The sequence below is a fragment of the Mus caroli genome, chromosome 11, assembly GCF_900094665.2.
Source record: "Mus caroli chromosome 11, CAROLI_EIJ_v1.1, whole genome shotgun sequence".
Taxonomy (NCBI): Eukaryota; Metazoa; Chordata; class Mammalia; order Rodentia; family Muridae; genus Mus; species Mus caroli.
Window position 1 is genome coordinate 46,622,708 of NC_034580.1, and position 21,167 is coordinate 46,643,874.

The 21,167-nt window shown below is 43.1% G+C and overlaps 1 protein-coding gene and 1 non-coding gene across 3 annotated transcripts in view; both read right to left on the reverse strand.

The window, feature by feature from the left end:
• Positions 1-21,167, reverse strand: part of Sec24a (SEC24 homolog A, COPII coat complex component) — a 65,805-nt gene that overhangs the window by 36,017 nt on the left and 8,621 nt on the right. Inside the window, exons 2-8 of one of the 2 annotated variants that reach the window (XM_021175567.2) lie at positions 15,560-16,024; positions 8,097-8,267; positions 6,310-6,387; positions 5,667-5,824; positions 5,291-5,463; positions 3,379-3,481; positions 1,003-1,126 (exon numbers count right to left, since the gene is read on the reverse strand). In XM_021175567.2, the coding sequence (XP_021031226.1) occupies positions 1,003-1,126; positions 3,379-3,481; positions 5,291-5,463; positions 5,667-5,824; positions 6,310-6,387; positions 8,097-8,267; positions 15,560-16,024 (1,272 nt within the window). Of the gene's footprint in view, positions 1-1,002; positions 1,130-3,378; positions 3,482-5,290; positions 5,464-5,666; positions 5,825-6,309; positions 6,388-8,096; positions 8,268-15,559; positions 16,025-21,167 lie in introns of both variants that reach the window. The other variant, XM_021175566.2, reaches the window with a different exon arrangement.
• On the reverse strand, positions 9,679-9,822 carry LOC115032676. Its single transcript, XR_003838305.1, has one exon. It is a non-coding gene; the product is annotated as a small nucleolar RNA SNORA48 (small nucleolar RNA).

Here is a 21,167-nt window from a genome sequence, read left to right on the forward strand (position 1 = left end):
ACACACACATACATACACACATTCATATACATACATACATACACACACACACACACACACACACACACACATATATATAGCACCTAGATGGCTTCTTTTTATTAGGTATTTTCTTTATTTACATTTCAAATGTTATCCCCTTTCCTAGTTTCCCCTCCAAAAATTCCCTATCACTTCCCCACTCCCCCTGCTCACCAACCCACCCACTCCCGCTTCCTGGCCCTGACATTCCCCTGCACTGGGGCATAGAACCTTCACAGGACCAAGGGCCTCTCCTCCCACTGACTAGGCCATCCTCTGCTACATATGCAGCTGGAGCCATGAGTCACTCCATGTGTACTCTGGTTGGTGGTTTAGTCCCAGGGAGCTCTGGGGTACTGGTTGGTTCATATTGTTGTTCCTCCTATGGAGCTGCAAACCCCTTCAGCTCCTTGGGTCCTTTCTCTAGGTCCTCCATTGGGGACCCTGTGCTCTGTCCAATGGATGGCTGTGAGCATACACTTCTGTATTTGTCAGGCACTGGCAGAGCCTCTTGGGAGACAGCTTCATTTCATATTTTTATTACCTGGTTTCTCTACATTGCAAATAAAAATTAGAAAATGTTTTAAGGGGCTGAGAAGGCAGCTGATCCGTTAAGTGGTACTGCTTTTCAGAGGAAGCCATTTCACTTCCCATCCTCCATGCCAGGCAGCTCACAACCACTGTAAGCTCAGCTGCAGAGGACTCGGATGCCCTGCCTCCAAGGGCATTCACAGAGACACATATCTACACACCAACACATGAGACAAATATGGGCTTACTTTTTTCCCCTTTGGTTTTTTTCAAGACAGAGCTTCTCTGTGTAGCTCTGGCTGTCCTGGAACTCACTCTGTAGACCAGGCTAGCCTTGAACTCAGAGATCCACCTGCCTCTGCCTCCCAAGTGCTGGGATTAAAAGTGTGCACCACCCAAACAAAAATATGGTTTTTTGCTTCAAATGTTAAACGTTTTAAAGGATCGTACCATCATTTACTCGATAACATAAGTTACATTTCCACCTTCTTTGATCAAGGAAGTTGACGAAAGGGTTGATGTAAGTCCTGCATGAACGGCATCTCACAATTGTGCTGGAGGTGACCACGGGCAACTGCTGGAAAAACAAACCAAAAAACAGAGCTCAGGGGTTAGTCCATCTCTTCCAAAGGGCTAGTGAGACTTTACCTTCGGAGTAAAACCTAGTACAAAAAGTGTGGGCACTGAGGCTCACACTTAGGTCTCTATGCTAGAGCAAGATGCAGGAGGGCAGCGGTAAGTCTGAGGCCAGCCTGGGCTACAGAGCAAGAACTAATTCCCCAACACCACAAGTGGGTAGTATCCACAAGAAAATGTGTCTATTAGAAAACTACTCCTCTTTTCATTAAACATTCTCACTGCAGAATCAAGGGGGTACATGGTACGACGCGTTTTCAGGGACAGCATTCTCTTTTGATTATTCAGGTCTCATCATGTTGCCCAGTCTAGTTTCCAACTCCTGAACTCACATAATCCTCCTGTCTCAGTTTCAAGGAAAGAAAATACATTCTAAAACAATGAAAAATGAAACTCTTACAGAATTAAACTTTAAATTAAGAGGTCTACTTAACTAGCTGGGTGGTGGTGGCCCACACCTTTAATCCCAGTACTTGGGAGGAGGCAGAACTTTCTGTGAGCTCCAGGCCAGCCTGGTAGGCAATGTGAATTTCAGGATAGCCAGGTCTACACAGAGAAATCCTGTCTGAAAAACCGTTTTTAAAAAGTCTTTAAGGGTTATCATCTATATTAACAGTTCTGGGTCAGGGGTCTGTCTCAGTAGGTCAAAGCACTTTGCAGTAAAAGCCTGACAGCCTGTGTTTGATTCCCAAAGCCCATGTCAAAAACTGGATGATGTGGCAGCATCTATTACCTCACCAATCCTATGGGGGCGGGGGAGGGGGCCCGCTGTAAGAGGGAAACACAGGAGAATCACCGGGAAATTCTTAGGCCAGCTAGCCCCGAGCTCAGAGCATAGCAGAACCAAGAATGACCCTGACTCAGTAAGGTTGGAAGGTGAGAACTGGCTCTCAAAAGCTGTTCTTACCTCTATCTGCATGCATCTGAACTCATATAGCTACAGCATACAAAAGGAAATAATAGAAAAATAAAAAATAGAGTTGGAGAGATGGCTCAGAGGTTAAGAACGGACTGCTCTTCTGGAGGTCCCGAGTTCAATTCCCAGCACCTACAGGGTAGGTCACAACCATTTATATTGGGATTCAACGTCCTTTTCTGGAGTGTCTAAAGACAGGGACAATGTACTCACATACCTAACAATAAATAAATCTTTAAAAGAAAAGAAAAAGAAAAAAGAAAATTTTCACTCTTCATATTAAAATAAGGGAAGCTGAGCACTGTTGCCCATACCTGTAATTCTAGCACTTTGAGGGCTGAGGCAGGAGGATTCTTAACAGTTCAAGGCCAGTCTGAGCTATATAACAAGCAGCAGGCCAGTCAGGGCTATTATATGGCAAAACAGCATCTTCAAGCAAACAAATGAAAGTCAATAGGAGTTGGGTAGTCTAACTCAGGTGTGCAGCACCGGTCTAGCATGCATGAGACCCTCATTGTAATCCCCAATAGCACAACTGAAACTAACCAATCAGACAATAAAGTCCGACCACCCACACACCGATACTCAAGGGCATGTGATCACACGTTTAGGTTCTGGATAATAAGTGATCTTCATTTGTTTAGATTATGGAACAACTTCTATTTTATTTTATTTTACTTTATTTATAAATGTGTGGGCAGTAACTTCTTAGAGCAGTTGACTTTACTCCAGGAGCAGCAGAGTCAGGAAGCTAGGGGAAACTATTTTAATGGTAATTTACAACTTAGATAAATACTCAAAATCCACCCATGTCGGTCGATCCCGACCGAGTGTTGGGATCGCAAGTGTGTACCTGCATCCATCTTTTCAGTTCTGCCTATGTACATAGCATCCCTTGGATTTCTCAATAATATTTCGCTTTCCTTGTTTTAACTTGTAATAAAAATGTTGATTGAATTAGAAATTAAAAAAGAAAAGAACCCTGTCATATAACAGACTTTATATTCATTCTTACATTGTTGCAAAGGTAACATGAAGTGTTACTTCACCACTTAGATAATTTTCACATCTGCTCTAAAGAGGCACACCACTGGGCTGGCTGCAGTGGCACACACCTTTCGTCTCATTAATCCCAGGACACGGGAGGCAGAGGCAGCCGGATCTCAGCGAGTTCCAGGCCAGCCTGGCCTACAAAGAAGGCTTCAGGACAGCCAGGGCTGTTACACAGAGAAACCCTGTCTCAAAAACAAAGACATACACACAAAGAAGCATACCAGTAGGTCCTTGAAGGGGTGGAGCAGCAGCCCCAGCGGAAGCTTGGCTTTATTCAGTAAGGCCTGAGTCTGAGGGACACTCGTCAGCGTGCATCGGAACAGCCTGTAAGACAGAACAGTGCATGTCAGCTGCCGCTGCGCTCACGGCTTCAGAAAAAAGATAAACCGTGCCTATCTCAATACTCTTGGGATTAGATCAGATTACAAATGAATATAGACCTTTTTAAAATGTTTTATTAAAATATTTAAATTGCCATGTGTGACCACACATAACTATGAATCCAGCATCCACCACAGTGAGCCTATGTCTCAAGAAACTAACCATAGGCTGGGCAGCAGTGCCTCTCGCCTTTAATCCCAGCACCCAGAGGCCAGAGGCCAGAGGGCAGAGGGCAGAGGGCAGAGGGCAGAGGGAGGCAGATCTCTTTGAGTTCCAGGGACGTTACACAGAGAAACCTCAAAAAACAAAGAAACAAAAAGAATAGGTTCATCCTGGTGCAACAGCCTGGACTAATAATTAATCTTACCTTGGTATTAGTGATGACTCAATCCTCAGACAAATACCTTTTAAAATCAATTAATTACTTAACGTATTTATTGTTTCTTAGATAGGTTTTGCTATGCTACCTAGACTGGTCTTAAACTTCTGGGTCAAGTGACTCTCCTACAACTCTACCAAACAGCTAGGGCTGCAGAGGCACTGAGACCACTGCACCAAGTCAAAGCTTACTGAAGAGCAGTCTTACTAAAGCTTTTAAAAATATTATTTCAAAATTACAAGTTGTACAGTTTTTAAGTCTTTTTTTTAAAAGATGTATTTATTTATTTTTATTTTATGTATATGAGTACACTGTAGCTGTATAGATGGTTGTGAGCCACCATGTGGTTGCTGGGATTTGAACTCAAGATCTTTGACAGAACAGTCAGTGCTCTTACCCACTGAGCCATCTCACCAGCCCCCAGTTTTTAAGTCTTTACAACATACATTTAAATTATTTATGGAATAAAGTGTATAATGTCTTCAAATCTGGGAAATAAATAATCAAGGCAAATAAAGTCTAAAGCTAGGCAGGGTGTTGGTGGTACATGTCTTTAATCCCAGCACTTGGGAGACAGAGACAGTCAGATCTCTGTGAGTTCTAGGCCAGCTGAGTCTACAGAGTTTCAGGACAGCAAGGCTACACACAGAACCCTCTCTCAAAACAAACAAACCTAATCCCTGTTTTCTGGAATAGAACTACACTGATGATCATAAATATAAGTCTTATTAGAGCTAATAAAAGCAACAAGCAATTCAAGGGACATAAACCCACTCTCAGCCGGGCGTGGTGGCGCACGCCTTTAATCCCAGCACTCGGGAGGCAGAGGCAGGCGGATTTCTGAGTTCGAGGCCAGCCTGGTCTACAAAGTGAGTGCCAGGACAGCCAGGGCTACACAGAGAAACCCTGTCTCGAAAAACCAAAAAAAAAAAAAAAACCCACTCTCTTCCTCCCTCCCCCTTTTCTCTTTAAATTCCAGTCAACAGAGAACACCAGGCCAGGCAAGCTGCAACTCATATACAAGCTGCCATGCTATTAGCTGGCTTAGAGGTGACACAGGGTGGACAGGGAGTCTCATGGCTGGGAGAAAGCTTCAGACAACAGTAAGGAAATGCAAAGTGTTAGGGAAGGGGGCTAAGAACACAGGGCAACTCAGAAAATGGGCAGATGAGGAAGCGGCAGGGCTGCACTCTGTAAGAGACAGCCAACTCCATTTCTTAATTTAGAAATGCAAGTTTCGGGTAAGCAATAACAGAGTCTTATGTCATACAGTCTACCTGGACCGCTTATCCACAACACCTAAAAAAGCACACCAGACAATCTAAGAACATGGACACTGCCATGTTTATAAAAGACAGCATTTGAAGCCTTACTCTGGGTTACAGTTGAGTTTCTGGATGTCTTCAAGCAGATTTGGGACTGGAGGCTGCAGTGGTGTCGAAGGAAGCATGTTCCTTTCTTGAAGAAGATTGACAACTCTTATCCCCTCTGGATGCAGACTTAATCCACTCATGCTTGCAGTTAAATGATTAGCACCTAAGGGAGTCTACAGACAGGTTCAAAGTGAGTAACTTCTGAATGTATGTAGGGCTGGGCTAGGGACTAGAGAAACATGCAAGCACAGAAGCATTATGAAATATTCATTATTATCCTAAATGGTTATAAAATATTCAAAATACCTTTGAAAACTTTCTCCGTGCTTATATCTTGAGCGAAAAGGTAAAAAATATATTAAAAAAAAAAATTTACCTGAGTAAAGGCCTGGGGGCCACTTGGGTAACTGAGGGAGGGTGGTGGCATTCCAGCCACAGGTGGTGCGCTGTTCTGGTAGCCTGGTGGCAGGGAGGGGTATGCATAGCCCACACTTCGGCTTGTTTTGGGGTTCTGATTAACAAGCTGTGGTGTTGCTAGAAACAAGGGAACTTTTAAGTTCTAGTTTATATTCCAGACACTTAAAATCACGGTAAAGATCCATTAAACTATGAGAATTAAAACTTCAATTTTTGAATTATAGTTCCATTTACCAACTTAAAGAGAAACAATCATTAGTAAAAAGCAGACCTCAATCTAGTTAATATGGACTACAGTCAAAAACATACAGACAAGTTTAGCATGATTACTTTACTTCTATATTATATAATAAACTTATATTTAGACTAAATTTTCATTTAAAAACCTTCTGAATACACCCTAACTTACACTTAGGGACTTAGGTCCATGAACTGAAATATGTGTAACAGATTAAAGTGCAGCACATAAAGCCTGGCTGTCTGGAAGGAAAACTATCGACAGTGCTCACATGTACATAGCATAAGCTTCCTTCTCCTAGTTCCCTACCATGAACACACATTACTTCTATAATGAGAGAAGAGAAACGCTCATAGCATCTCACCCAAGAAGCCACCTCCTTCAATCTCATCATAAGTATTATGAGCCATCGTAGATCCATTATTGGCATTTGAAGTAATACCTAAAAGGAAATTCATCAACAAGACTGAAATAAGAATGAATGTTATAATTTCTTCAAGAAATGAACTACTATCTAAAAATTTAGATAACCTTTGAAAAAAATTTAAATTGCAGCCTATCAAAAATGTCAAATGTTACAAGGTACCGTGGCACATGCCTTTAGTACACGCCTTTAATCCTAGCACTGGAAAGGCAGAAGCAGGCTGACCTCTGTGAGTTTGAGGCCAGCCTGGTTTACATAGTGAGTTCCAGGACAGCCAAGGGAACATTGTAAAACCCTATCTCAAAAACAAAACCAATACAAAAACAACAAAAAAATCTAGTTAGAGAGACCGCTCAGTGGTTAAGAGCACTTCTCGAGGACGTGAATTGGGTTCCCAGAACCTTGTCACAAATGCCTGTGACTCCAACTCCAGGGGGGAATCTGGTACTCTTTTCTTGCGTCCAAGGGCACTGTACACATGTGCACATACCCACACATAGACACATATGAGAAATAATGAAAGTAAATCTTTCCAGTGTCTGATGGTTCAGTTCAAGCCTGACTGATGAACTGAGTTCACTACTGGACGGAAGGAACCAGCTCCTTCAAGTTGTACTTCACACACACACACACACACACACACACACACACACACACACACGACTGTAATAAAAGTCTAGTGAACAGATCTAAAGTCCTAGCACTTGGGAGGTGGAGACAGGAAGATCAAAAGTTTAAGGTCATCCTTGGCTACACAGTAAAGCTCGCAAGGGCTACATGAGAACCCATCTCAAAAGAGACAGAAGGACGAATGCAAACAGCAACCTCTCAACAAGAGAATGCTGACAAAGATGTGGGAAAGAAGAACTCTTCCACACTGCTTTTGGGAATGTAAAACAGGAAACTATTACAGAAAAGTATCCAAGTGCCTCAATTCAAGCCCTGGGCTCAATTCCCAGCACCCACTTAGCAGCTCAAATCTGCCTATAACTTCAGTTGTAAAGAACTAGAAGGGCTTCTGGCCTACCTGGGCCCCAGACATTCATAAGGTGCAGGCATACATGGGAGTACACATATACAAACACAGAGAATGATAGAAGGTAGGTGTGTGTGTGTTTGTGTGTTTAAAGGCCTAACACACACAAGATCCTGGGTTTGCTGTTCAGCACTGTAAAACAACAAACAAAAACAAATAAAATAAATAAAAAATAAAGTGCAAAGGCTGGAAAGATGGCTCAGTGGTTAAGAGCATTGACTGCTCTTCCGAAGATCCTGAGTTCAAATCCCAGCAACCACATTGTGGTTCACAACCGTATGTAATGAGATCTGGTGCCCTCATCTGGGGTGTCTGAAGACAGCTACATTGTACTTACATATAAATGCAAGCCTTTGAATTTTTGCTTTGTGAGATAGGATGTCATCATGCACCCCATGCTAGCCTCTACCTCAGCCTCTTAGACACTGGGGTTACAGGTGGGTGTGTGCCACCAAACACACCAATCTCTCAGATCACTCAGATGGAGCTCTGGCTTTGTGGAAAAGAAACATGGGCCTTGGAAGGAATCTTTTTTCCCTACAGACTGAAGAAGGATCCTAAAATATTCTTAGACTAAGGAAATAAGCAATTCTAGAAACATAACTCTGAGGTATGGGATGCAGACCGCGCTCTCACTCTTTCTGCCCTAAGCTGAGACTCTGAGCAGCGGCATTGCTTTTCATTCACTTACCTTCCTGATTGACAGCTGAGTTAAATGAAGGTGGGGGTGCAGCCCGAGGAGGTGTTTTCTGGGGCATGGGGCCCCGGCTGGGAGGTGGGCCTCCAGCTGGAGGGGGCCCAGGAGGAGCTCCTGACTGAAAAGTGGGAGGCAGAGGTGGGTTCTGTAAGGGAAGTGCAGAACCTATGGAAACATGGGTTTTTCTCGTCACGTAAGAACTGAAGACAAAGGTTCCAAACAATCTTTACTAAAACCAAGCAGACTTCTAAATCAACATTTTAATAAAAATAGCCATCAATAAACTAATAGAAATATATTAACTTCTTGAATTTGTGACTCTATGTGCAGAGTCTACATTTTCTAAGTCTTTCTTCATATTTGCCAGTTCTTAAAGCAATAAAAATAAACCAGCCACCCATAATCTCAGCATCCAGGGCATTGAGACAAGCGGACCAGTCAGCAAGCTAGAAGCCTGCCTGGGCTACATACTAAGACCTCATTCCCATAGAACGTACATACACATATTAGCACCAAATCACTTCTAGGGTAATAGAATATTCTGATTATCTTTTTCATTAACTGATCATAAAAAATTTAAGAGGCCATCAGAAATAATAAGAATAAATTAAAATGAATAAAATTTGCCAACTTAAATTTGCATTTAAAAAAATACAGGGTCTCACAATTTGTACAGAGTGGCCTCAAACATGATGGAATCCTTTTGCCTCAGTCTCCACAGACTGGGATTACCAGTGTGTGCGACCATGTCTCACACATTTTATTCATTTTATTTACTTTCTAAAAATAGAGTATTAGACTAATTCTCCAAGTTTTATTTTATTTGTTTTGTTTTGCCTGGTAGGACCTGTTAAAATGAGATTATAGGCTGGGCGTGGTAGCACACACCTTTAATCCCAGCACTTGGGAGGCAGAGGCAGGCGGATTTCTGAGTTTGAGGCCAGCCTGGTCTACAGAGTGAGTTCCAGGACAGCCAGGACTACACAGAGAAACCCTGTCTCAAACGGGGTTGGGGGGGGGGGAGGAGAGAGACAGAGATTGATTGATCAGGGCATTCCTCTCTTGGTGGCTCTCTCATGACATTAGGAAGTCCCTTCTCACTTCCCTCTAACAAATCCACACTCACTCTGCCCAACTTCTATCCGTTCCTCTGACCTTCACGTGTGGCCATGGACTTGTTCACTCACACACTGAACAAACAGAGTCTTGTAGATGATGGTGTTTGATTTCCAGAACACATGCTAGGTTTTACAACCGTCTAGAACTTCTGTCTCAGGAATGCAATGCTTTCTTCTCACTTTTGGCATGGCACAAGGCATGCATATAGTGCACTTACATAGATGCAGGCAAAACACTCATGCACAACAATCTAAATTATTTTTTTTTAAAGATTTATTTATTATATATAAGTACACTGTAGCTGTCTTCAGACACTCCAGAAGAGGGAGTCAGATCTCGTTACGGATGGTTGTGAGCCACCATGTGGTTGCTGGGATCTGAACTCTGGACCTTCGGAAGAGCAGTCGGGTGCTCTTACCCACTGAGCCATCTCACCAGCCCCTAAATTATTTTTTTTTAATGTGCCCTAGGCATGAAACAGCTTTGGCCACCAAGCCAGGCATCAAGCTAGGATGAACAAAGGACTGCCATCTGCTCTGCCCCCGACTGATATAAGAACAACACCACAAACAAGGTGCTTCTTTGCCCATTGCCAGGGGTGAACAATCTAAATTTTAAGATTTACTTATTTATGTGAATGTGTGTGTGCCTATGAGTGCATGTATGTTCACCATACGTATGTGGCGATGGTAGAGACCAGAAGACATTGGATCCCCTGAAGCTAGAGTTATAGCAGTTTTGAGAACTATGTGGGTGCTGGGACTCGAACTCAGGTCCTTTGTAAGAGCAGTACACTCTTAGCCATGGAGTCACCACTCCAGCTCTTTAGTCTGTCTGTCTGAAACAGGGCCTCTTACAGCACAGATGAACTCATGTAATTGGCTGACAATGACCTTGAAGGCTGATCCTCTTGCCACTACCTCCTGAGTGCAAGCTGTCACGCCTGGTTTAGGGTTCAGGGGAAATGGCGGTACAGACCCAGAGCTTCAGATGGGCCAATGCTGCCAGCTCAGCTCTACTCTCAGCCCTCTTTCTCCAGTCTCTTGAGACAAAGTCTAACTATTAATTTTGAACTCAGGATCCTTCTACCTCAGCCTCCTAAGGACTGGCTTGTCTTTTTTTAAAAGATTTGTTTTATTTTATGTGTATGGGTGTTTTGCCTGCATGTATGTTTGTGAAGCACATGCATGCAGTGCCCAGAGACTAGAAAGGGCATCAAATCTCTTGGTGCTGGAATGATGGTTGTGAGCTACCTGATGTGTCTCAGGGGTCAGCCTAGGGCCTCTGTAAAGGCAACCAATGCTCTGGCCAATGAGCATCTGCAGAGCCTCCCGTGCTGGGGTTGTTAGGCATGGATCATCCCCTACATCTGGTTCCAAGACTTCAAAACCAAAAGCAAACCCAAAACAAAACAAAAACCTCATTGTTTTTATACTTATTACTGACACATTTAAATCATTTTACTTATAGTACACCTATATTTTATAAAACCAAAGGAACAAATGTAGCCAAATATGAAAATTTTGAAAAAGTCATCTTAATACTGTTAAATTCTCCAGAGCCAATGGAAACGCTTTGTTATTAATAAACACTGTTGGTCTTAGCCAGGATTACTCAGTATAGCACTGGGCAAGTAAAGAGAAGACTGCTGCCTGCACCTCCCTTAGCAAGAAAACACCCACACATCTATGGCAATCACACAATTCAAAGGAACACAGGGCAAGGTGCACTCCCAACTCAGCAATAAAAAGAATGTTTGACACCAAAATATGTCTAACCACAAAGTTTCAATGACTTAATGTTTAACAAAACATAAGTTAGAACAAAAACCAACTTGTACTTAAAGCGGTGGTAGTGCAGGTAGTAGTGGTGCACACCTTTAATCCCAGCACTTGAGAGGCAGAGACAGGTGCATCTCTGAGTTCAAGGCCAGCCTGGCCTACAGAGTGAGTTCCAGGACAGTCTGGGTTGCACAGAGAAACCCTGTCTCGAAAACAAAACAAGAAATAAAAAACTCAAGCCGGGCGTGGTGATGCACGCCTTTAATTCCAGTACTTGGGAGACAGGGGCAGGCGGATTTCTGAGTTCGAGGTTAGCCTGGTCTACAAAGTGAGTTCCAGGACAGCCAGGGCTATACAGAGAAACCCTATCTCGAAAAAACCAAAAAACAAAACAAAAAACAAACAAACAACAACCAAAAAAACCCCAAACAACCCACAAGTTAGCTTAGAGTTGTTTTTCAAATCTTTTAGAACATTTCTGAATTAAGAATATGTTATATTTCATAAAAGAGATTTTTAAAAAAAATTTTAAACAGGCTGGCTGTGCCAGAATTCTCAAGAGATGCACCTGCCTCTGCCTTAAAAGTACTGGAATTAAAAGTGTGCACCACCAGCTGGAGAGATGGCTCAGTGGTTAAGAGTACTGACTGCTCTTCCAGAGGTCCTGAGTTCAAATCCCTGCAACCATATGGTGGCTCACAACCATCCGTTAATGGGATCCGATGCCCTCTTCTGGTCTGTCTGCAGACAGCAGCAGTACACTCATCATATATAGAGAATAATTAAATAAATGAAGTCAAAAGTGCACACCACTAGCCCAGCTCATAACAGAGCCTGAGTAAGGCCTGCTTCTTCACTGCTGGGGCCTGGTTCAGAGCCTGGCATATGCCAGGCAACTAAAGCTTATCAGCATCTAGTTATAAAACCAAGCGTCAAGAGTTCTGCACTTGGCCTTTTCAGCTCCCTAAAGCTAACTAAAGTACGGGCGAAGAAAGGCAGAAAAAAAACAGAACATAAAATGTGAGGACTAGAAAAAGATGTAACTTAAATACAGGCTTTCTTGTGTATAGTTTCTTTTACATTTATCTTTGTTTTTTACTTAAGATATATGTGTGTGAGACAAGTATGTGTGTATGTCTACAGAATTCAAAAGAGGGCACTAGATCTTTAGAGCTAGAGCTCCCAGTGGTGTGAACCATCTACCAAGGGCGCTAGAAAGCAAACTCAGTTCTCTGGATGGAGAAGCAGTAAGCGCCCCTGACCGCCGAGCAATCACTCTAGTCCAGTTTGCTTTGTCCTGTGGAAACGTGGGCCAGTGAGATGGCTCAGTCGGTAAAGGTGCTTGACAACCCAAGTCCCTTTCCCTTCCTTTTTATTTGTGTGTTTGTATTTAGAGATGGGGGTCTCACTGAGTAACTCAGGCTGGGCTGAAGGTCACTGTATAGGCAAAGCTAGCTTCAAACTCAGAGATTAGCCGGCCTCTGGTATTAAAAAGGTTCAACACCACTCCTAGCCATTTAAAAAAAATTAATGACAGTTATTTTCTGTGTGTATTACTGGAGATAAAACTTAAGTTACTAGCATTGGTAGACAGTGCTTCTTAATCCATTGAGCCATCTCTTCAGTGCACACTCGCACATGTGTGTGTGTGTTTGAGACAGGACCTCATTCTGTACCCCAGGTTGGCTTAAAACTCAGGGCAATCTCCTGGCTTATCTCCAAATTACCAGTATTACAAGTATGAGCTGCCACACACAGCTTGATAGTAGAGTTTTAGTTTCAGGCACTCACATACAAGTAGAGGACACAGAAATGAAAGCTGGGATTGTTTGGGAACCATACATTTATTTTAGTTTCATATTCATACTTTATTTTACATAGCTTGCCCACATTCTCTTTCTTTCTCTCTTTAGAGATACAATCTTAGCAGGCTAGCCTTGAACTCTGATTCTCCTGCTTCTGCCTACATGTGCTGGGATTAAGGCTTACGCTACTGTACCTACATTCCCAACCCCTTCTTTTACATGGGAATGTTCAAAGTGTAAGGACTTGTTTATGTTTTTATAACCACATCTATGCTGGAGTCAAAGTGTTCTATCTTAGAGCTTCCGTTAGGCCAAGGAAATTTTAGGTTATTGATCATGTGTCCTTATCACCAAGGCTGTACTTACATTTATATATTTATTTTTGAGACAGGATCTCACTTTGTAGTCTTGGCTGGCCTAGAACTCACTGTATAGATGAAGCTAATCTTCAATTGACAGAGATCCGCCTCCCTTTGCCTCCTGAGTGCTGTGGTGGCTGTTTTCTTGAGATGTTTCCTAGGGGGATGCTTGCCCTGCCCCCCAAATCCTAGACTTGTAATCTTCCTGCCTAAGCCTTCTGAGCAACTGAGGAAGTAGACGAAATTGTTTTTCATTTTCTTTTAGATTTATTTTTATTACTACTTGTGTTTGTGTATGTACACATGTGTTCAAGTGCCCAACGCGTGAAGAGGGCACTGGGTCCGGCAGAGCTGTAGTTACAGAAATCCCAGATTGCTAGGCTTGTTGCATGAGCACTGAGATCTACACGCCTGTCCTCAGGACTGCACAGCAAGCACTCTCACAGCTGAGCCATCTCCCCAGTCCCTGAAATAGCTTTCACAGAGTATGCTTTCCCAAACGATGCTTTTGTACATTGAGCAAATTACTCAAGCCTCACACTGCTCAGCTGGGAAGAAGTTGCTATGGAACTTCTTGAAGACAAGACCTGCCACTGACAGTGCCGAGTCTAATCTGAAATTCATTATCTTCCTGCCTCAGCTTCCCAAAAGAGGGCTTATAGACATGTCCCATCATATCCAATTCTGTTCTGCCGTGATGATTAAATAACAAAATGTATGTAATAGTTTGGTAGAAAACTGGTGTCACATGGGCCCTGGCTAATGTGTCCCTTTTGGTTTTTGTGGAGTTTTTTTTTTTAATACTTTATTTCTTTTTTTATTAAGAATTATTTATTTATATGAGTACACTGTTGCTGTCTTCAGACACACCAGAAGAGGGCATCGGATCCCATTACAGATGGTTGTGAGTCACCATGTGGCTGCTGGGAATTGAACTCAGGACCTCTGGAGGAGCAGCCAGTGCTCTTAACCGCTGAGCCATCTCTCCAGCCCGAGTTTTTTTTTTTTTAAAGGTTTTTCTTTTTTTAAATGTATGTTTGACACTTGGGTGTTATGCTTGTGGAGTCCAAAAGAGCAGCCCCACCTGAGTGCTGGGAACTAACTCAGGTCCTTTACAAAAGCAATATGCACTCTTACTCACTGGGTAGCCCCGGCAAGCCTCAGTCCTCTTGCCTTGTTTCCCATGTGCTGGGGTTACAGAACACGTTCTTTATTACTGTGTGCATGTGTATGTGTAATGTGAGGGGGGGCACAGGGCCGCACGCTGCACCTGCGTGGAGGTCAGAGACAGCTTTCTGGAGTTACCTTTTTTACTGCTGACTGTTCTGGCCATTACACTCAGCTCATCAAGCCTGGATCAGCATGTCTGCCCACTGAGCCGCCTGTCAACCTAAAGTTTTCAGGTTTATTCTCAGCACATACTCTGAGAAAATGAACCAGTAACAATTTCCAAATGTTATCTTCTTTTATTCATATTCCCTTAACTATAATCAGATGTTTTCCATCAAGCATGTAGCTTGTTAGCTGCTAAAAGTAATTTTTATGGGAGTAGGGTGGGCAGTTCTAGAGACTGACTGAAGGTCCTAGCGACTGCAGAACACATATCTGCGACTTAGCACATTCCCATCTCCCTGGGTTTGGTAGTGCATGCCTGTAATCACTACACTGAGGAGGTAAAGGCAGGTGCTCAGTTCAATGTCATCTTTAGCTGTTTAGTAAACTCAAGGGCAAGAATGACCCATACTCCGGAACAACCTGTCTCCCCAGAGAAAGGACAGAAAGAAACAAAAGTGACAAACTCATCTGAGAACAACTGTTAAACCCCAAGTCCGATCTATTCTCACTGTGACTATGTCAGGCCATGGCAATCATTTGAAATTAATTTCCATTAATTACTAGGAGTAACTTTTATTAGTTATTTTCTAGGACACCACACCAAACTCTTTTTGCATGTGTGTATACCCCAAGTACTGGGATTTAAGAAGGCATGTGCCACCACCATGTCATCTTTCAGTCCTATGAAAGTGACTGCACAAAAATGTAAGTTCCTGGAAATCTTAGGGACTGAAAGAATAACAGCTTGGAGAACCAGATGTTTGGGAGGCTGAGATAGAGGATTGCGTGAGTCCAGGAGTCGCGATTCATCATAGGCAACTAACAAGATCTTGTCTCCTTTCAAAGGAAGAAGAACAAAATACCTACAAAGCAAAAGCAGTAATGGTTCAGCAATGGAAGCAATCTATTACGTCAAAGGGGTGAGAAAGAACTTATTTAAAGACTGATTGATTTTTTTCAAAATTGTTTTCTATGAGGCTTAAGGCTGTAAATATTGAGTCCAAATGTAAAGAAGCAAGTTTTCCATTTCAACATTTCAAACATCCCTTCATGAGTACCTGGCTTTTTGAAGCTGGTTTGAAGTGCAGGGTCTCCAGAAGAAACATATTGATGATCCGCTGTTAAATTTGGATTCCCAGGTAGAGTTGGTGGAGCTCCATGAGGAAAATGGTTCGTCTGCGGTCCTGTGGATGGATAGTTATATTGCCAATTCAAAGATGGGGGTGGGTTGGCTCCAGGAAGAAAGCTACCAGAAGGCATTGGTGTAGCAGCTGGGTTCTGAGAAGTAGGTAGTGGCATTCGGGGAACAGGACCACTATGAAGCGAAGGTAGTACTGGACTGGAAGTCACAAGTGGACTATTAAGAGCCTGCCCAGATCCCTGAGAACCACCATAGTTCGACTGTGCAGAGAACGGATTCAAAGTCTTTGCTGGCATTGGACGAGGGTAGGATCCTGGAAGTTGGGAATCATATCCTTGACTCGATGACATTTGTGGAGACATCAGTGTATTTTGGACAGGACCTTCAGAAGAGACAGGAGAAAAATTAGCCTTGCAAACAAATATAACAACACTTTCACCTGGCAGTTCTCAAGCAGTGGGTCATGACCCCTTTGAAAGTCAAGGACCCTTTCACATTTATCGACTAAGTCTATAGGAAAACAAAGATATTAACAAAACTACTCATGACAGTAGCAAAATTAGTTATGAAGTAGCAATGAAAATAATTTTGTGGTTGAGGAAGGCATTAGGAAGGTTGAGAGTCACTGCTTTAATCCCAGCACTTGGGAGGCAGAGGCAGGTGGATCTCTGTGTAATGGAGATCAGCCTGGTCTGCAAAGCAAGTTCTGGGTCAGCCAGGGCTATTAAATAGAGGAACCTGTCTTAAAAAAAAAAAAAAAAAGATACACACACACACACAGGCACGCACACACAGAGACTCACAGAGACACGTATATACATATAAATAAATATAAATCTAAAATCAGACATTTATTCAACATAATAGCCACTGGAGAATGAGAAATGAAACTAAAACAGTAAAAGAAACACAGACCAGCCAGGATGGCTAAAACAAAAAAAGAGGTGCAGTAACAGGTCAGCATGCTTGTGGGAATACTAACTCATGCAGCCACCATCCCTGCTGTCTACACTTTCAAAGTTATCGTACGGTCTTGCCATCCCTTAGACTGCAGTCACTTTACACAGAGGTTCAGAGCAGCATTACTTACATCTGTGTAAGTATCTGTGGTACTGCCATGCTCCCTCACATTATAATAATGGACTGAGCATCTAAGACTGTAGCAGAGTCCCTAATTAAACGCTTCCTTGGTCATGGTATCTCTTCAGAACAATAGAACAATGACTAAGACAGAGGTTGGTATCAGAGATTGGGGTATTGCTGTGCCAGCAATACTACCACGCTGTTTGTTGGAGGAATCTGGAAGACTTTGGGATTTAAATTAGAAAGCAGTCGGATACATTAAGTAGGGCTTAATGGGTCATCCTAACAGGAGCATGAAGGACTGTGGGGGTCCGGTTCAAGAAATTTCAGAGAGGAAGAATAGTAGTAAATAGCACTCGGAGGACTGATGCTTTTAATTCCGGAGACCATTCTTGTGATATTCTGACAAAGAATGTGGCTGCGTTTTGTCCTTTTTCTATACATCTCCCTGATCTATAGAGTGAAAAGGAGCAGGCAAGGCAAGAAGAAATACAAACTCTTCATTCAGTGTGAGGAGAAGAGGAGCTCCATGAAGTGTCATGGAGCTGAGTTCAATGCTCCAGGAGATGAACAGTTTAAAGAAAAGCCAGAGGCTGGATGGAATAAAGGGAGTGGTGACCTCGCTTCCAGTTGGTGATTTTGTGGATTTAAAGAAAAGCTTAAGCAGTGGAGGAAACCACCTACAAATGAAAACTGGTGCAGATATAATAATTCAAGAGGGGGCCAAGCACCATCAAGCAGCTAAACTTGGGCAGCTTTGGTCATACGGTTCTGGCTTTAGAGTCAACGATACGAGAAAGGGGTTGTGGAATCTCCCTCTATGGCTACGGAAAGTCACTGAGGCCTGGAGTGTATCAGGAGTGTCCCTGTGCATGGAGGCCTAGAGAGACCACTGTATGAGACTGTGAAGATGAAACCTGGATTTCACTGCAGACTCCAAGAAAATGGGGATGCTAGATTTGTTTAATACTTGGCAAGGAGAACTGAAGATCAGATGTGGAACCAGCCCAAGTGAGAGAAGTGTGTTGAACAAAGCTGAAAGGAGTTAGAGATCTGAAGAGCATTTTGATATCAGACATAGAGATGCAGATTTTCAAGTTTGCTCTACTGGTTTTAGTCTTGCTTTGTCCCATATTTCCTCACTATGTTACTGTACACTGTGTAGAGATTATGCTTGTATTATACAAATGCTGATTTCTATGCCCCTGTATCTGGCTGCAATCCAGACATGACATTTTAATGCTTATTCTAAATATCTCTTGACTCAATGTTATATAAACATTTATTCTCAGACATGTCAATAAAAGCTGATCAGCCAAAGTCTGAGCAGAGAATAGGACTGGACTTCTGATCCCAGCCGGGGGAGGGGGCTGGGGGTGGGGGAGGGAGGATTCTCCATGAACAAAGGGTCAAGGAGACATCATGAGAACACACCTGGAGCAGAGAGAGCTAGACCAATGCTAAGATGCAAGAATCTCAGGGACTGGGAGGTAGCCAGATTAGTTTAGAGGATTAAAATACATTAATACTGTTCAGCTATTGTGCTGTATGTAAGGCTTGAGTAAATAAGTCTTATAGTGTTTGTCTCATTTATTTGGAAGCTAGTTGGAATAAAAACCTATCACCTTTTAAATTACACTAACACTTCCTTCCTCCCTTTTGGAATGGTAATGTGTCGCTGTATGTTGGAAGTATTTAATCTGCTTTTTTTCTTTTGATTTTATAGAGAATCCCATGGATCTCAGAAGAGACTTTGAACTTTGGCCTTTGGGGGGAGGGGTGTCAAGACAGGGTTTCTCTGTGAAGCCCTGGTTGTCCTAGAACTCAGAGATTCACCTGCCTCTGTCTCCCCAGAGCTGGGATTAAAGACATGTACCCTGGCTAAACTCTGGACTTTTAAAACTCCTGAAGCAGAGCACATAGGGACTTCTGAAGTTGTACTAATGCATTTTGCATTATAATATGGCTATAAACTCATGGTGGCAGGGAGTGGAATATGGTAGTTTGAATAAGAATGTCCCCATATGCTCATATATCTGAATGCTTAGTTATTAGGGATCGGCACTATCTTAGAAGGATTAAGAGGTGTGGCTTTGTTAGAGTAGGTGTGGCCTTGTTCGAGGAAGTATGTCCCTGGGGATGGACTTTGAGATTTCAAAAACCCATGCCAGCCCAGCTTTCTCTCTTCCTGTGGCCTGAAGATCAGGATGTAGCTCTCAGACACTGTTCCAGTGCCATGTGTGTCATCATGCATCTTACCATGAAAATGACTAAGCCTCTGAAACTAAGCAAGCCCCCAATCAAATGCTTCCCTTTTAAAGAGTTGCCTTGGTTGTGGTGTCTCTTTACAGCAATAGAACAGTGACTAATATCTCCAAAATGGGGACAATCACCCCATTAACAGACGAAGGACAACCCAGTAGGATATATCTATCTATACAATGGGATATGATTTAGTCATAAAAATAAGTGCTGCTAACATGTTATAAATGTTATAAGCCGCCGGGCGTGGTGGCGCACGCCTTTAGTCCCAGTACTCGGGAGGCAGAGGCAGGCGGATTTCTGAGTTCGAGGCCAGCCTGGTCCATAAAGTGAGATACGCCGCCGGGCGTGGTGGCGCACGCCTTTAGTCCCAGTACTCGGGAGGCAGAGGCAGGCGGATTTCTGAGTTCGAGGCCAGCCTGGTCNANAAAGTGAGTTCCAGGACAGCCAGGGCTATACAGAGAAACCCTGTCTCAAAAAAAAAAAAATGTTATAAGCCTTAAAAGTATTACTGTATGTTGGGACTAGAGCACAGCATCTGTCTACTATGTATAAGGCACTGAGCTCACGTCCCAACACCACCACCACCACTACCCCTGCCCCCTCACACACACACAGAGAAAAGCCAGACACAGGAGGCTCTAATTATACATGCATTGTATAATTAACCTATATACAATGTCAGAATAAGAAAACCCATACCCAAAGGCTGATTCATGGTTGGGCACTATAGTGACTGCTAAGGGGTTTGCCTTGTCTTTGGAAGTAGTACTATTCTGAAATTTGGGTACTGAGATGGCTCATTGGGTAAAAGCATTTGCCATGCAAGCTTAGAAGAGAGCCAACTCTCCAAAGATACCCTCTGACCCCCACATCTGTGCACCATAGCGCCTGTACATGTCACCCAGCACATTACACACACCGAAGGAAGGAAGAAAGGAAGGAAGGAAGGGAGGAAGAAAAGAACAAAGAAAAAAGAAAAGAAAAGAAAAGAAAAGAAAAGAAAAGAAAAGAAAAGAAAAGAAAAGAAAAGAAAAGAAAAAGAGGGTCTGGAGCGATGGCTCAGCGGTTAAGAGCACTGAGTGCTCTTCCAGAGGTCCTGAATTCAATTCCCAGCAACCACATGGTGGCTCACAACCATCTGTAATGGGATCTGATGTCCTCTTCTGGTGTGTCTGGAGAGTGACAGTAGACTCACATACATAATAAACAAACAAACAAACAAATATTAAAAAGAAGAAAAAGAAAGGAAGGAAGAATTATTGTTTTCTTTAAGTCTGCATGCCAATGCCAGATGTGGTAGCTCATGCCCATAATCTCAGAATTCTAAAGATGGAGGCACAGAGATCTCTATGACCAGAGTATGAGGCCAGCCTGGGTGGCAGAGACCCTGTCTCAAAAAAAGGAGGTGTGGGGGCCCCCATACTACACACCTGGTCACTGACATAAAACTATCCCATCCTGGGACAGGTGTGGTGGCGCACACCTTTAATCCCAGCACTCGGGAGGCAGAGGCAGGTGGATTTCTGAGTTCGAGGCCAGCCTGGTCTACAAAGTGAGTTCCAGGACAGTCAAAGCTACACAGAGAAACCCTGTCTCAACAAAACAAAACAAAACAAAAGTATCCCATCCTGTATACATGATGACCTTCCAGGTTGCTGAAGAGAGAGTGGTCTAAGAGGGGTCCCCACACTTGCTTACTCTTATGAATCTAGCTGCTCATATAAACTTTCTAATGTTCATTATAAATGTTTCCTCAAGTTCTGTGAGCTGTCTACCAAATTTCTGCATCCAAGCAGGAGGGTCATGGGATTCACTGATATAGCCAATCAGAAGCACAAGTCAGAAACCTTGACTTGGTACCGGCAACTTATGGGACAGAATCCTTACATGACCTGAAGGTTCTGGTGTATTTCTGGATGGATGGGGTCACAACTGAATAGGATAGTCTGAGTTGTAGTTGTGACCATTAGAGAACTGCATGTGCTCACACCCCAGCGTGGTCACAAGAGGGTTCTCTGTTGTGTGAGGGAAAGCAGAGAGAAGCGACACTGATTGTTCCTTTATTCCTGACCTCTTCCTAGTCCAACAGTAAGTGTCCTCCAGGAAGCAGTGCCCCTCCCAACAGTAAGTGTCCTCCAGGAAGCAGTGCCCCTCCCAACAGTAAGTGTCCTCCAGGA